The sequence below is a fragment of the Electrophorus electricus genome, chromosome 6 (assembly GCF_013358815.1).
Source record: "Electrophorus electricus isolate fEleEle1 chromosome 6, fEleEle1.pri, whole genome shotgun sequence".
Lineage (NCBI taxonomy): Eukaryota > Metazoa > Chordata > Actinopteri > Gymnotiformes > Gymnotidae > Electrophorus > Electrophorus electricus.
The window spans coordinates 5,063,441-5,075,198 of record NC_049540.1 but is presented as its reverse complement, the minus strand read 5'-3'; the positions used below and the strand labels follow the sequence as shown (position 1 = coordinate 5,075,198).

Here is an 11,758-nt window from a genome sequence, read left to right as displayed (position 1 = left end):
GTTACGAATAACCACCCCCCATAAATGCCAAAGAGATCGTGTAGTGAAAACATCAGGGCATGAATGAAGCTCTTCCTTCAACACATCTGAGACAGGAGTGTCTGCTGTGGCACAATCCTAAGCCCAGTGTTTTACAGTGTAGCAGGTGAATAAGTGAAGAGCCTGGTTAGGCGTTCTCGGCAAAAACACACGGAGCTCACGGACAGCACACCAGAAGACACAGCTTTATTATCTTGTAGCACAAAGTGTGGAGACACTGCTATGAAATCGCAAAGAAACAATGACTCGTCACGTCCTCTCACCTACTTCATTCCACTCAGCAAATCTTTAAAACAGGGACAAATGAGCTTGCTTTTTAGCAGCAACAGTGCTTAATCATCTTATTGTTTCTGTCAAGAGTTAACGCATTATTGATGCATTAGTTGTAAATTGAGAGGCATTGTATGGATTTAGTAGAAACTGCATGGATTAGCCCAAGTGCGAGTGGTTGAAGAGAAAGTCTAATCTCTCAAACGGAACCAGTCAAGTCTAAAGTCTAATCTCTCAAACGGAACTGGTCTGGATAACTAAATCAGAATGTATTTACATCACTCACACCAACAAACGGCAAAAGATATTTGTGCGTCACTTTAATGAGTCTTCTATTCTACCGTGCACTCCATGTGTGGCAACTCAACATGCAAAGCACCACTGGCAAAGATCCAGTTGCTGGAGCAGCTCTGAAGAATAGCCCTGCTTGTTAGCATCCAGTACGGCGTCAAGCGACGTTGCGAGCGACCGCTGTTGAATAGCTGGGCAGCTTGCAGACATGCATTGCAGGAAGAAATATCCTTGTCTGGTATGACTTTGTTTATTGCTGATGGGTGTGTGTGTGTGTGTGTGTGTGTGTGTGTGTGTGTATAAAAATTTAGTTGCATACATGATTGCTCAACCAAACATCACAGATGGACAGAAAGGTGGATGAACTGAAAGCTATTAGCAGTGTTACATGTAGCTCTCCAGCAAGGCTGATTGTCACCAAGGCGCCTTCTAGAACGTCAACTTGCACTGTAATTTTGCAGAACAGCCCATTTCTGACACTTTAAATGAAATGCTGTATCTAGTATTAGCATTATGGATTTGTACTGTCCCAGTGAGAACTCGAGTATCCCGCATTTCGTAGGTACATAGTAATTTGTCAGGACAAAAAAGAAAAATACTTTCACCAGCTAAAAGTAGGGCAATGTAACACTTCACAGACCAGATGATGGAACAAAAGAAATCAGTCCCTTGTGCTTTCAAACACACTACCTATTAGCAGCAAGTGATGAAGCCAGACCTGAAAAACACTTTAGAAATCATAAACCATAAAAAGCATTTTAGAAATCATAAATTAACATGGCTGCAATTTTAAACAATGCCTTTAATTTGTAATACAATTCTTATAGTACTAGTAAAAACTATTTGCATTGAAGTGCAGTAGTTACAGATTATATAACGTATTTTGTTTCTTCCTTCCTTCCTGTCTGTCTTTCAAAAGGTGATGCCAAGTGATTTGATTGCTTCTAAGAAGAACCAGTCCAGGTACTGGAGCGTCTCTCCAGTGTGGCGCCAACACAAATTGTGATCATCCATTCAGGTTGGAAGTGGTCATTTTACAATGTACTGCAACTGGTCTATTAAAACACAAGGCAATGCCTGGGAGAAGCAGAGCAAAGAGGCTGTTTACTGCAGCAGAACCCCTGGCCCCACCGAGGCACGTTCACCCACCGAGTGCTAGGTGATGGAGCCCAGGCTTTCCGTTTACGCAGGTAAACCGGAGCTCCGAAATCCTTTTACGATTAGTCGCCATGGAAATGCTAAAGTGCTACCGAGAAATTGCATGTTTGAATCCCAAACCATAGCTGCCTCTTGCGACAGATAATGCATGGTGAACGCGACGCTTCTATCCCCGAGAAAGCTCTGGGAAGCGTGGAAGCTGGGAAGAGCAGGTGGAAAGGAGCGACCTCCCCTGTTCAGCACTCTACCGTCCACATGTTCGTGCGCATTCACGAGGCCTAGAACTTCACACTGCTTACCACAGGAGGACCAAGTCCCTTTGCTTGCCCTTAAAAGATTTTAACATGTAAAAAGTTTTCTATTACCAAAAATGAGTAACCGCTGACAGAAGCAAAAAAGCCGGTCTCTGGATTTCATACCCATCCTTCATACCAAATCAAGCTGTTTCCCCGCATAGACTGACACAGCACAGTGTACAGACAAGTTGTTTCACTGAGAAATTCACACTCAATTAATCCTGGCAACATTACCGCTCATACACACTCAAAATCTTCCCACAGTCTCACATGGCACATGTTGAATGTAGAGTCTGGCTAGCGACTGAGCGGGCCCCCACAGCCACGAGCTAGCCCCTCTGCCTCACATGGCCGAGCCGGGCGGCACGCGACTGGCCGCATCACGCCTCAGGCAGTCCTCGGTCACACCCTGCGCCGCCAGCTCCGCCAGCACGTTGTCCAAGTAGTTTGGATCTGGGTAGCCATGGCCTGAGACGTTGGACATCATCTCCGTCTTGTGGTGGATCTCGTTCCAGACCACGGTGTCGGGCTCGCCCGTCGTGTTCGACGTGCCTACAGTGAAGATGAGCCGCCGCGTCCACGCCAGCTTCAGCAGCTCCAGCACCTGGGGACGGGCGCCATGGAAACAGTCAGAGCCCACCTACCCAGCAGCACATACGCCATTGACATGTTCTGCATAGTCCGAAAATCTGAGCCCGCTACAGTTTCTCTGCGGTTTAACAAACTGACTGAGTCCGCTTTAAAAGGATGCCTCACCTTTGCCGGGGTTACACACAGTTGTAAAAGTTAAAGAGTTGAAGCAGTAGCTATAACGACCACACTATTTGAGGACCATACCTAATGGGTCACCATCAGGTGCTCATCATGAAAAAATGATGATTAACACTGTGTTTGGAGCGATGATATGTTGTCATTCGAATTAAATGCAAAGTGCCAAACAATTTAATAAAAACAAAACATGGAACACCAATATTCAGATTACTGCCAACATGCATATATTTTTTAGCCAATAAAAATAATCCGATATTAAGGTTCCAGGGATTTGTCAGCACCGGCAGTAATCCTACTGACAAAGCACAGGAAATCCTACTGACTATGAATGGTGTAAGAAACCAAACTCAGGAAAATGAACAACCACCAGACACACAGCTGGGGGCTAAAGGGGTGACCATAACACGATGTGTGAGCGGCACTTCACAAGCCAAAAGACCCATCAAGACAACAGCAGTTGTCATGTTTTAAGGTTAAGTTACAAGGTTAGTCGTTTTATATTTACAACAGTTTCTGTTGTTCATTTGCACTCTTTTACTATGAGCTAATGAACTGGGCAGACGCTGAAGGCTAGGCTCCACTTCATCAGATGCAGCATCACATATATACCTTGAGTGTTAAATCCTGAGGATACAAAGTCTCCCTCTGTTACAATACCCCACAACTATACACAGCGGCATATGAATTTAATTTCCTTACCTTTCTCCCCTTCTCGTTGTCAGGCAGAAAGCAGAATCGTGGGAAGCCTCGGCAGGTGTACGGCTGACCGGGGTTGGGGTGCTCGGGACCCTGGGGAGGAGAGAGCCCAGAGAGAGGCATGGGTGTGATTGAACAGCCGGATCATCCGAGGGCAACAGCCCGCCACGTACGGATGAATCAGAGCTGGGCGATGCAGGCAGGCTTTGATCTGCCGTCCTCCCCCACAGCTCGGCCAGCACACATCCAACACACGCTGGCAGACCCAAGAGACGTGCTTGCTGCTCACTGAGCCAAAAATAAACATTAAAACACATGAAGAAACCTCGACCATTGGCCTGTTGTAGGAAATCAAACGCTGTGGTTTCTGGATGAAATCTACTATACTTTAGTGCAAACAAATAAAAGAAAAGAAACAAGAATATGCAAGAGACAGAAACATCAAGCACATGTTGGCATGGTACTAGGTGAACTGTGGACCTGTATGCCAGGGGGGATGTTGTAGATGATCTGGATGGTGCCACAGTCTGGGTGGCCGGGCAGCGACTGTGGGATGCTGTAGATCTCCATCTTGCCCTTTGGTTGGGTGCCCGTCTTCTCTCCGTAGATTGTCTTGCAAGATGGGCACTGCAGGCTTCCATCCTTGGATGGACAAAAAGGCAGGCATGTGGAAATAATTGGGAGCTGGTCAGAACACAGTGGACATGCTAGCCAAAAGCAGCCAGCTCAGATATCTAGCAGAAAGGCTGTAACATATGCCACAGAGAACCCACAGTACAGAGCTTTGTTCCGTACCAAGCCTGCACAGCAAGAATCCTTTAACCAACAGAAGCAAAGTTCGACCAACTTTCCAAAAATCTACGCTTGCCTGAACCCAAAATGCACTGTATTCCCAGAATGATAAAACACACATTCTCAGAACATCCATAAATAAAAAGGTGTCATTCTGTACTTTTTACTTATCAAGGGCACCGCATGTTAAGTGGCACAGCAGTTCATCTGGATCTGGGTCATGCTTGCATTGCTTCGTTTTTGGAAGTGCAGGTTCCCCGAGGCTTGCCGTACCTTGTTGCCGTTGTTGTACATGGCCAGCATGCAGAGCGCGTGCAAGGTGTGCCCACACTTGGTGAACTTGCCCACGGCGCCGGGCTGCAGGGACTGGCCGCCCTCTCCAGAGCTGTCGTAGCCGGAGGGACATGACAGGCGCTCCATACAAATGATGCAGTCCTGTGAAAGTGCAGGCACTTCAAAACACACCGTGTCACCTCACGTTTCGCACCGATGTGAGCATAAAGGCAGGGCGCCATGCACCCCTCTAAAAGGATACTCAAATCGATAGGACTGGCCAAGAAATGAATAAGGCGTCATTGGTAAGGTGACTTGACATTAGTAAAGTCTCACAATAATTTTACTAGCATTAGTCAAACATCAGATGTAACCTGTACAGACCAGTGTAAACATTTCTACTGAAGGGTAATGGAGTGCTCTAGACGCCGGCTTTCTACAGTAACATGAAGTGTTTGTTTAGTCTGGGGAGGGGGGCTGGAATTCGTACCTCTTCAGGGACAACAGCCACTTCCTCCATGTATTTCTTAATGACTTCCTCAGGCTTCAACACAGCAGCTGAGGACAGACAACAGAAACACTTTACACACATCTTACAGGCTCCACCGAAACCGAAGCACGCTGACAGCAGGCTAAAGGCTACTCTCAACACAGCGGCCTTAATGGGGCAGTGTCTTTCCACGGCTCGTCCCACGGAGACGCCAGACGAGAACACACTGCAGCAAAGGCATTTTTAGGTGCAAGGACATTCTGCCACACTGCCTGGGCCTATTTTGGGTGGCTCTGCGCTATGCACTAAAAACTTACCGTGCGTAAAGTGCACAAACGCAGCGAAGAGATCTGCGCCGCTGATGAACTTAGCCAAGGCAGAAAGCAGCTCAGCTCAGCAAGCTAAACTCTGGGAAGGTGAGATCGCGCCAGCTCTGGTTTCCACAAGCACCAAAGTGCCTACAAACAAAAGGTGACTGTGACAGGCAGGCATCTGGTGTCACTTTCCCAGAGTGTAAGCTGTAGTGAGCCCCAGCGTGTTAAGCTCCACAGAATAAGCTCATCAGTTTCGCCATCATCGGCGCATTCCCCCTGGGGACAGGCTGACATCGTCCGCAACCACTGCAGTAACCGTGCTGGCATTTGAACATGTTCGGCGGTTTGCTTGGTTAGCTGGGATTAAACGTAGCAGGTTAGGGGCTTGCTTGTAAGTGTCAGTCTCGTCAGAACCTCATCAGCTCTGCCCATTCGCTAGACAACCTCATGGCTTCGGTTGTCAAGTGGTGCGGTCAACGCGTGAGGCCTAACGCGCACTTGTTTAGCGGCACAGACGAGGAGTGAGCAGAGCGAGTGCGGTGATGCAACAGACAGGCAGCCACTGCGTCGGCCGAAAGCATGCGAGAGCGCGAGCGTGGGGTGAGTACAGGATGTGACACTGGTGTTACACCAAATGCAGCACAACATTCTAACATCTACAGACTAGCCACGCCACACAAACAATGGAAAGGGTTGAAGATGCTTACAAAGACATGCCATGCTACTTTTAAGTACCAACGGCAAATCCTGCCACATCTCAGGTGTGCGAACTGAAGGCAGCATTCAGAGCAAGCACGGGAAATCGCCAGAGGGAGACGGGGTTTGCAGCGGGGCAGCTGGCGTGGGGGTTTCGGGTTAGGTCGGGTTGGGGTTGGCGCGGCTTAGCTACCTGTCCTGGGCTGCCTCTTTGCCCTCCTAACGGAGTCAGCCTGGGCTTTGCTGGGCCTGCCGGAGCCGCGCTGGGGGGATGGGGCGGCCATGAAGCGAACTCCCAGTCCTGCCGCCGACATCAAAATGGAAGCCATGCCTGGACGGCCGGGCCCGGGGCCCAGGAGGAAGACATGCGGGGGGGGAGGAAGGGGTAAGGGGTAAGGGGAAGGAGGGGAGAGGAAGAGTGATAAGCCACGAGCGGAGCAGGCCGACCACAAGTTGGGGAGGTAGGGGGGGTGGGGGCATGCTCGGATGAGGGCGTGAGCCTGAGGTGGAGCTTCGCTAAGGGACCAGCCTGACGGAGCGGGGGGGCAGCGTGGCTGGCCTAGACGTGTGCATCACAGAGCAGTCCTTCCTGGGTGGAGTTTCAGCTGCCTGCAAGATGACGCGCAGGCAGCCCAGTGTCCTGTCGCCTAGACGACTATCTTCAAAAGCGCCCTGGTGGTGAAATCAAACTCCAGCCCAGCAAAAATGTGTGATCATACACAGCTGTCAAGTGTGGAGCACTTGAAATTGCCAGCTCAGACACAGGAAAACGTTGCGGCGACTGTCTTACCTTTACCACTGTCTTGCTGTGTTATTGCATTGTCTACAACCAGAAGCTAAAGTTACAGAAACAACACAGATCACTACCACCGATGTGGGCTGGTAACCTATTGCTTGTGTATGGCAGAAACACCAGAAGGCTGAGAAATCATTTGACTTTTCCTCTACCAATATATCTGAACCAAGACCAGGACTAAAGACTAATTTGGCTTGTCATGGAATATTTGCCTGGTTCGCTGACTGACTGACACTCACAAGAAACCTTTCCACTGCTAGAGTTTATTATGTTCTCCACATTACAGGCCAAAGTACACATTTTTGCAGTGGAGGAGCTAAGGCCAAAAGCACACGTGGAGGGGTGGTCATGAAGGGGCGCGTGTACCGTACCTGCCAGGGCTGTGCTCACGCTGCTGGAACCATTCAGCTGTAAGGGAATTGCTGGAATGCTGGAGACAAAGAAATAAAGAAAGAAGTCCCTACATTAACACAAGCCTTCAATTCACATCACCAATGCAAAACAGGGAAGGAGTTGTGCAGGCCCTTCACTATGCTGGGACTTCCTTCCTCTCACAACAGGCTCAGTTCGAATGGTCTAGGCCATCTCAGACTCATCTCTCTGATCTCATGAACAATAGAAGAGCAGCAAACATCCACAAACATTATATTGGGTGAGCCTCAGAATGAGTAAGCACTACGCACAGCGCGACTGTCACATGTTCTCTGAAGACCGAGGGGGACTTCCTCTGGGGTTAAGTGATTATACTGCAACGGTCTTAAATAACCGGGGTCTAAAAACAGCTTCATCCTGGTTGTCAGCTTGAAGTGCTTAATGAAAAGCAAACAATGGCTGCATAAATCAGGGGTTTCCCTTGGCCAGTCTAATCCAGAGGCTACAATCCTGCACTTTCCTCTACATTTCCTGAACCAGGCCTCTGCTACTGGCATCAGCTACTGGGCAGAGCTGGGAGTGGGCCAATCAGCTCCACTGCACCCAGGACAGTACCAACAGAGAGTGTGTTTAAAAGGGGGGGGGGAGGGGGGAGCAAAAGGCTGACCTCATTTATGTAGTCCAAGCAAGGACCAAGTCCAAGCAGAGCTTCACATAATAGTAGCAGTGCTAGATAACGACTTTGGAATTAGATGAGGGTATTTGAATAGGAGACCTGCAGACCTGGAGTAATACATGTTAGTTCATTTCACTTACATTGCAATCTCAGTCTCTGATGAAATTGTGCAAATGGCAGTGTAAGATCCCTAAATTTCCCCTCTTACACACACACACACACACACACACACACACACAATCTTATACTATTACTAATTCACATGAATGTCAGTGAAGCGTAACAAGGGGAAACGAGAGACACAGGATGCAAAAAAAGCAAAGAGCTTTGAACTGAGTCATACATTAAAAAGCAGCCTGGTTTCATCATTTGTTTTAAGCTGGAGAATTTCCACTACGGAATAAATATGAGTAAAAAAAAAGCATTTCGGCTAGTCCATGTTCTTTGGAAGGCTGGTTAAAAAATAAGAAGGAACACAAGGGAAATTCAGTAAATGAAATGTCACTCGAGTATAAGAGGGGAAATTTCACCAGCCAAGTTAAATTCACCTGATCTGACACAGCAGAATGTGCAAAGCTGGCATCTGGACAGAAATTAAAACAGAAAAGCTAAGGAATAAAAATGCTGTTCAGAGCAATAAATAAGCTTGATTTTTAACTACACGCTCAATGCGAGCGGTCCCCAATCTAGTCCACATCCATCTGATGCTCATGATACAAGTGAGTTGGTAGATGGGATCTGGGTATTTGGAGATTCGCCAAACCCATGCCTCACCTCAAGCCGTTCGCCACAGTTGAGTAGGCCTGCCCTGGCCCGGGGGCCTGGGCCATCGATGTAGTAGCTGGGCTCCAGGGGCTTCCCCATGACATGTTGCCAACAGAGAGAGGCCTCCGGGGGTAGGGTGAATATGCCGACGCCGGGCTGGCCCCGGACGCTGCCCTGCCATGCTGTACCTGGGGGCCTGGACGGCCAGCCTGGCCGGCCGAGAAGGAATGGCGGGAGCGGGCAGGCACAGGGCCGGCGGCAGTGCCTCCATGGCTCAGGCACTGCTGACACGTGCATGCTGGGCCCGAGTGAATGACAGAGCCCGAGGCCAGCGGGTAGGGGGCTCCACCCTGACGCCGGACACGCCGCCGGAAGCCCGAGCTCTTATTCACCTGCTCCAGGGCAGTGAGGTCCACGATGTAGTTGTACCCATGCGGGGCCAGGTCGGCTGTGGCCTGTCCTGCCTGCAGGCTGTGCTCCAGTAAGATGGACGTACGTGTCTCGTACGTCGTCCAGCTGCCCTCATCGTTGGCCCACTCCCACAGGACACCACTGCCCAGGGCCGAGGACTGCGGGAACAGGGTCCGGCGCACCGAGCGGATCTTTCCTACAGAAGGAGAGACTATTTAAAAGTATGATACTGCTATTCCCAGCCTGTGCCCGGGCTTTATTTTTCCCCCTTGTCCATCCTGTTCAGTCTGCAGGGAGTGTAGGTGTCAAAAGTCTTTCAAACCATTTCCTGCCAACAAGTTGTTTTGGTTACCACATCGAGAGGCCTGAATGACAGTATTGGTATAATATATAATCAGCTTCATCCATTTGGTGGAATGGAAACACTCCACAGGCAGCAGAGAAACTTGTTAGTTGTGTCATCCTATTTCTATATTCATTTCATCCTCGAAATGTAGGTTACTTTATTACCAGTGGAGATCAGGCTTCATTAGAGTGTACTGTTATTTTTTTAGGTTTGGAGATGAGATAGTATTACAGGTGACAGTCAGCACCCGCACAAAAACATGTGCAGGGCAATAATTAACCTAACTAGCTAGCTCAAGAGACATGTCATCTAACATGGCAACAACGCAAACAATTTACAATTGCTTCATAATTCTAACTTGACAGCAGTTACTTACTTACCAGTGTCTTGTCGAAACTGTTTTAGGTTCGGGATGTCAATAATGTAAGGGGCCAGGCTGGGGTCTGATTGTCCTAGAGAGATGCTTGTTGTGGTTGGCCCACCACCTCGCTGATGCTGAAGGCATTGTTCAATGTAGCAGCTCACCTGCCCGCTGTAAGGTCGCCAGTAACCAATATCGTCCTGCCATTCCCAAACAACCACCATTGGCTGCGCCTGTCCAGGTATCCCCGAAGGTGATAGGAAAGACGGGCCATTCCTGGAGCCACTTACGCCCGAAGAAAACCCAGAAGCTGTGGCCATGTTTACTGGTAGAACTGGTCTTATTTGACGTAGTGCGCTTTTCGAAAACACTTAAGCTGATGCCAGTTTGCCAGTTAGCTAGCCAACTAGCAGAGATAATTTCAACACAAGCAAGCTGGCTAAAGTTTGCTAGCTAACCTAGCTAGCTAAGCTACCCAACATTAACCAGCTTCATTTGCTTTCCATGTGATTAGTTACCAAGTTCGACTAGCCGAGCAGCTAGGTGGCCCAGCTTGTTCACCTGGTTATAACACAAAACAGACAACTAGAGCAGAATAATTTAGCTACAGAGACATTAGACAGATGAAGCTAACCAGACTGCATCTTCTGATAACTGCCAGCTGATGGCTGATAGCTAAGATAGCCGATTCACGTTAGCTAGCGTCTCGTTATCTCCGACATTCAATAGCGAGCTAGCCATTTGTTTGGCTTTGACGGCCTAACTGTAAACAGTCGTAAGACGACGGCAAGGTGAACTCGGCTTTCTGAGAAAACCATTTTCTTCGGAGGTCTCTTGAAAACGTCGCGACCGCTTCCTCGCTCGCCGCAGCGTCGCTAAGTGGTTTCCAGCGAACACCGACCCGTGAAGCCGACGACTACAGACAGGCTGGAAAGGACGAGGCATCAGCCTGAAGTTTCAAATTCTTGACTGTATAGATGGAGCTGATCATGTGAATCACATAGTTAGCTAGCTACCGTTTTTTTCTGTTTTGTTTTTTTCCATCCTTCCTTTCTGTTTTATGACCGCACGGTAGAGTTTTGTCACTCACGGATAACACTTGAAAAGTATAATCTCATTACTTTCAAAGATATGCATTTTCATTGACACTGCTTTGATATTTTTACTGCCTCCTTCAAGATTCCGAAAAAGAAACTTAAACAACACGGCTAGAAACTTATGTTTCTTTTTCGCTCAAACGAGACTTAATTAGTCCAAAAATACAAAACTTTTATTTTACAAATCGATAGAAAATCTATCTTATAAAGATGAAAACCCATACAAATAAATTATATTTTAAAAATTGGACAAATCGAAAACATATCGGGTTTTTTAAAAGCAGCGGAAATAATATTTGTATTACGCCTAGTTCAGTAGGAGCTAGAATCACAAAAACAAATGTATTTGCTTGTCAGGTCTTTTCAAAGTTGAACATTAGCAGACTGAATTTAAGACAAGTTTATCAAGTAACACACAGATACACTAACAAACAACTATTAAGAATGCCTGTACACCTGGCCATTCGTGGATTTATCCAGTCAATAATTAGCCTATCATGCTGCACAAATCCTGTAATCTCATCTACACTTTTATTGAAAGGGGGTGGCAGCAAAGGCACATAGTCCACATTGCCAACCTTGTGTGAGCTCGACTAGGCTAGAGTAACTCCAGTAAATACTATTTACAACTGTGAGCTGAAAAACATCTCAGAACAAATAACATGTTGAACCTTGGGGCAGACGTGCTACAACTTCATAAGACTATGTTGGGTTCCACTGTTATCTAGGAACGGGAATCTTGAGTCTGGTATGGGCACCAGCTCATACAAACTGAAGACTGTGAAAAGACTGCCTGGTCTGATGACGCTCCACCTCTGCCATAGTATGCAGATTGTAGGGCCAGAATT

General features: G+C 47.8%; 1 protein-coding gene across 2 annotated transcripts; it reads right to left on the bottom strand.

Annotated features, from left to right (window-relative positions):
• Positions 1–613: 613 nt before the first annotated feature.
• Positions 614–11,003, bottom strand: dtx2 (deltex 2, E3 ubiquitin ligase). Of its 2 annotated transcripts, XM_035527259.1 has the most exons (9): positions 9,833–11,003; positions 8,705–9,302; positions 7,254–7,312; positions 6,280–6,417; positions 5,077–5,144; positions 4,587–4,748; positions 4,002–4,163; positions 3,525–3,614; positions 614–2,658 (listed from the first exon to the last, which is right to left on the bottom strand). In XM_035527259.1, exons 1-9 carry the CDS (start codon positions 10,131–10,133, stop codon positions 2,398–2,400), a joined length of 1,839 nt encoding a protein of 612 aa, XP_035383152.1. In that variant the 5' UTR covers positions 10,134–11,003; the 3' UTR covers positions 614–2,397. The 2 variants fall into 2 exon arrangements, with proteins under 2 accessions (XP_035383152.1, XP_035383153.1); XM_035527260.1 differs by lacking the exon at positions 6,280–6,417.
• Positions 11,004–11,758: the final 755 nt, after the last annotated feature.

What these genes read in the sequence shown, in the direction of transcription:
- dtx2 (XM_035527259.1), bottom strand. Translation starts at nt 10,133, where the DNA reads ATGGCCACAGCTTCTGGGTTTTCTTCGGGCGTAAGTGGCTCCAGGAAT. An exon ending in ACAGTTTCGACAAGACACTG is followed by an intron (nt 9,303 to 9,832) that starts GTAAGTAAGTAA and finishes CTCCTTCTGTAG; the next exon opens with GAAAGATCCGCTCGGTGCGC. An exon ending in TGGCTGTTGTCCCTGAAGAG is followed by an intron (nt 4,749 to 5,076) that starts GTACGAATTCCA and finishes GCACTTTCACAG; the next exon opens with GACTGCATCATTTGTATGGA.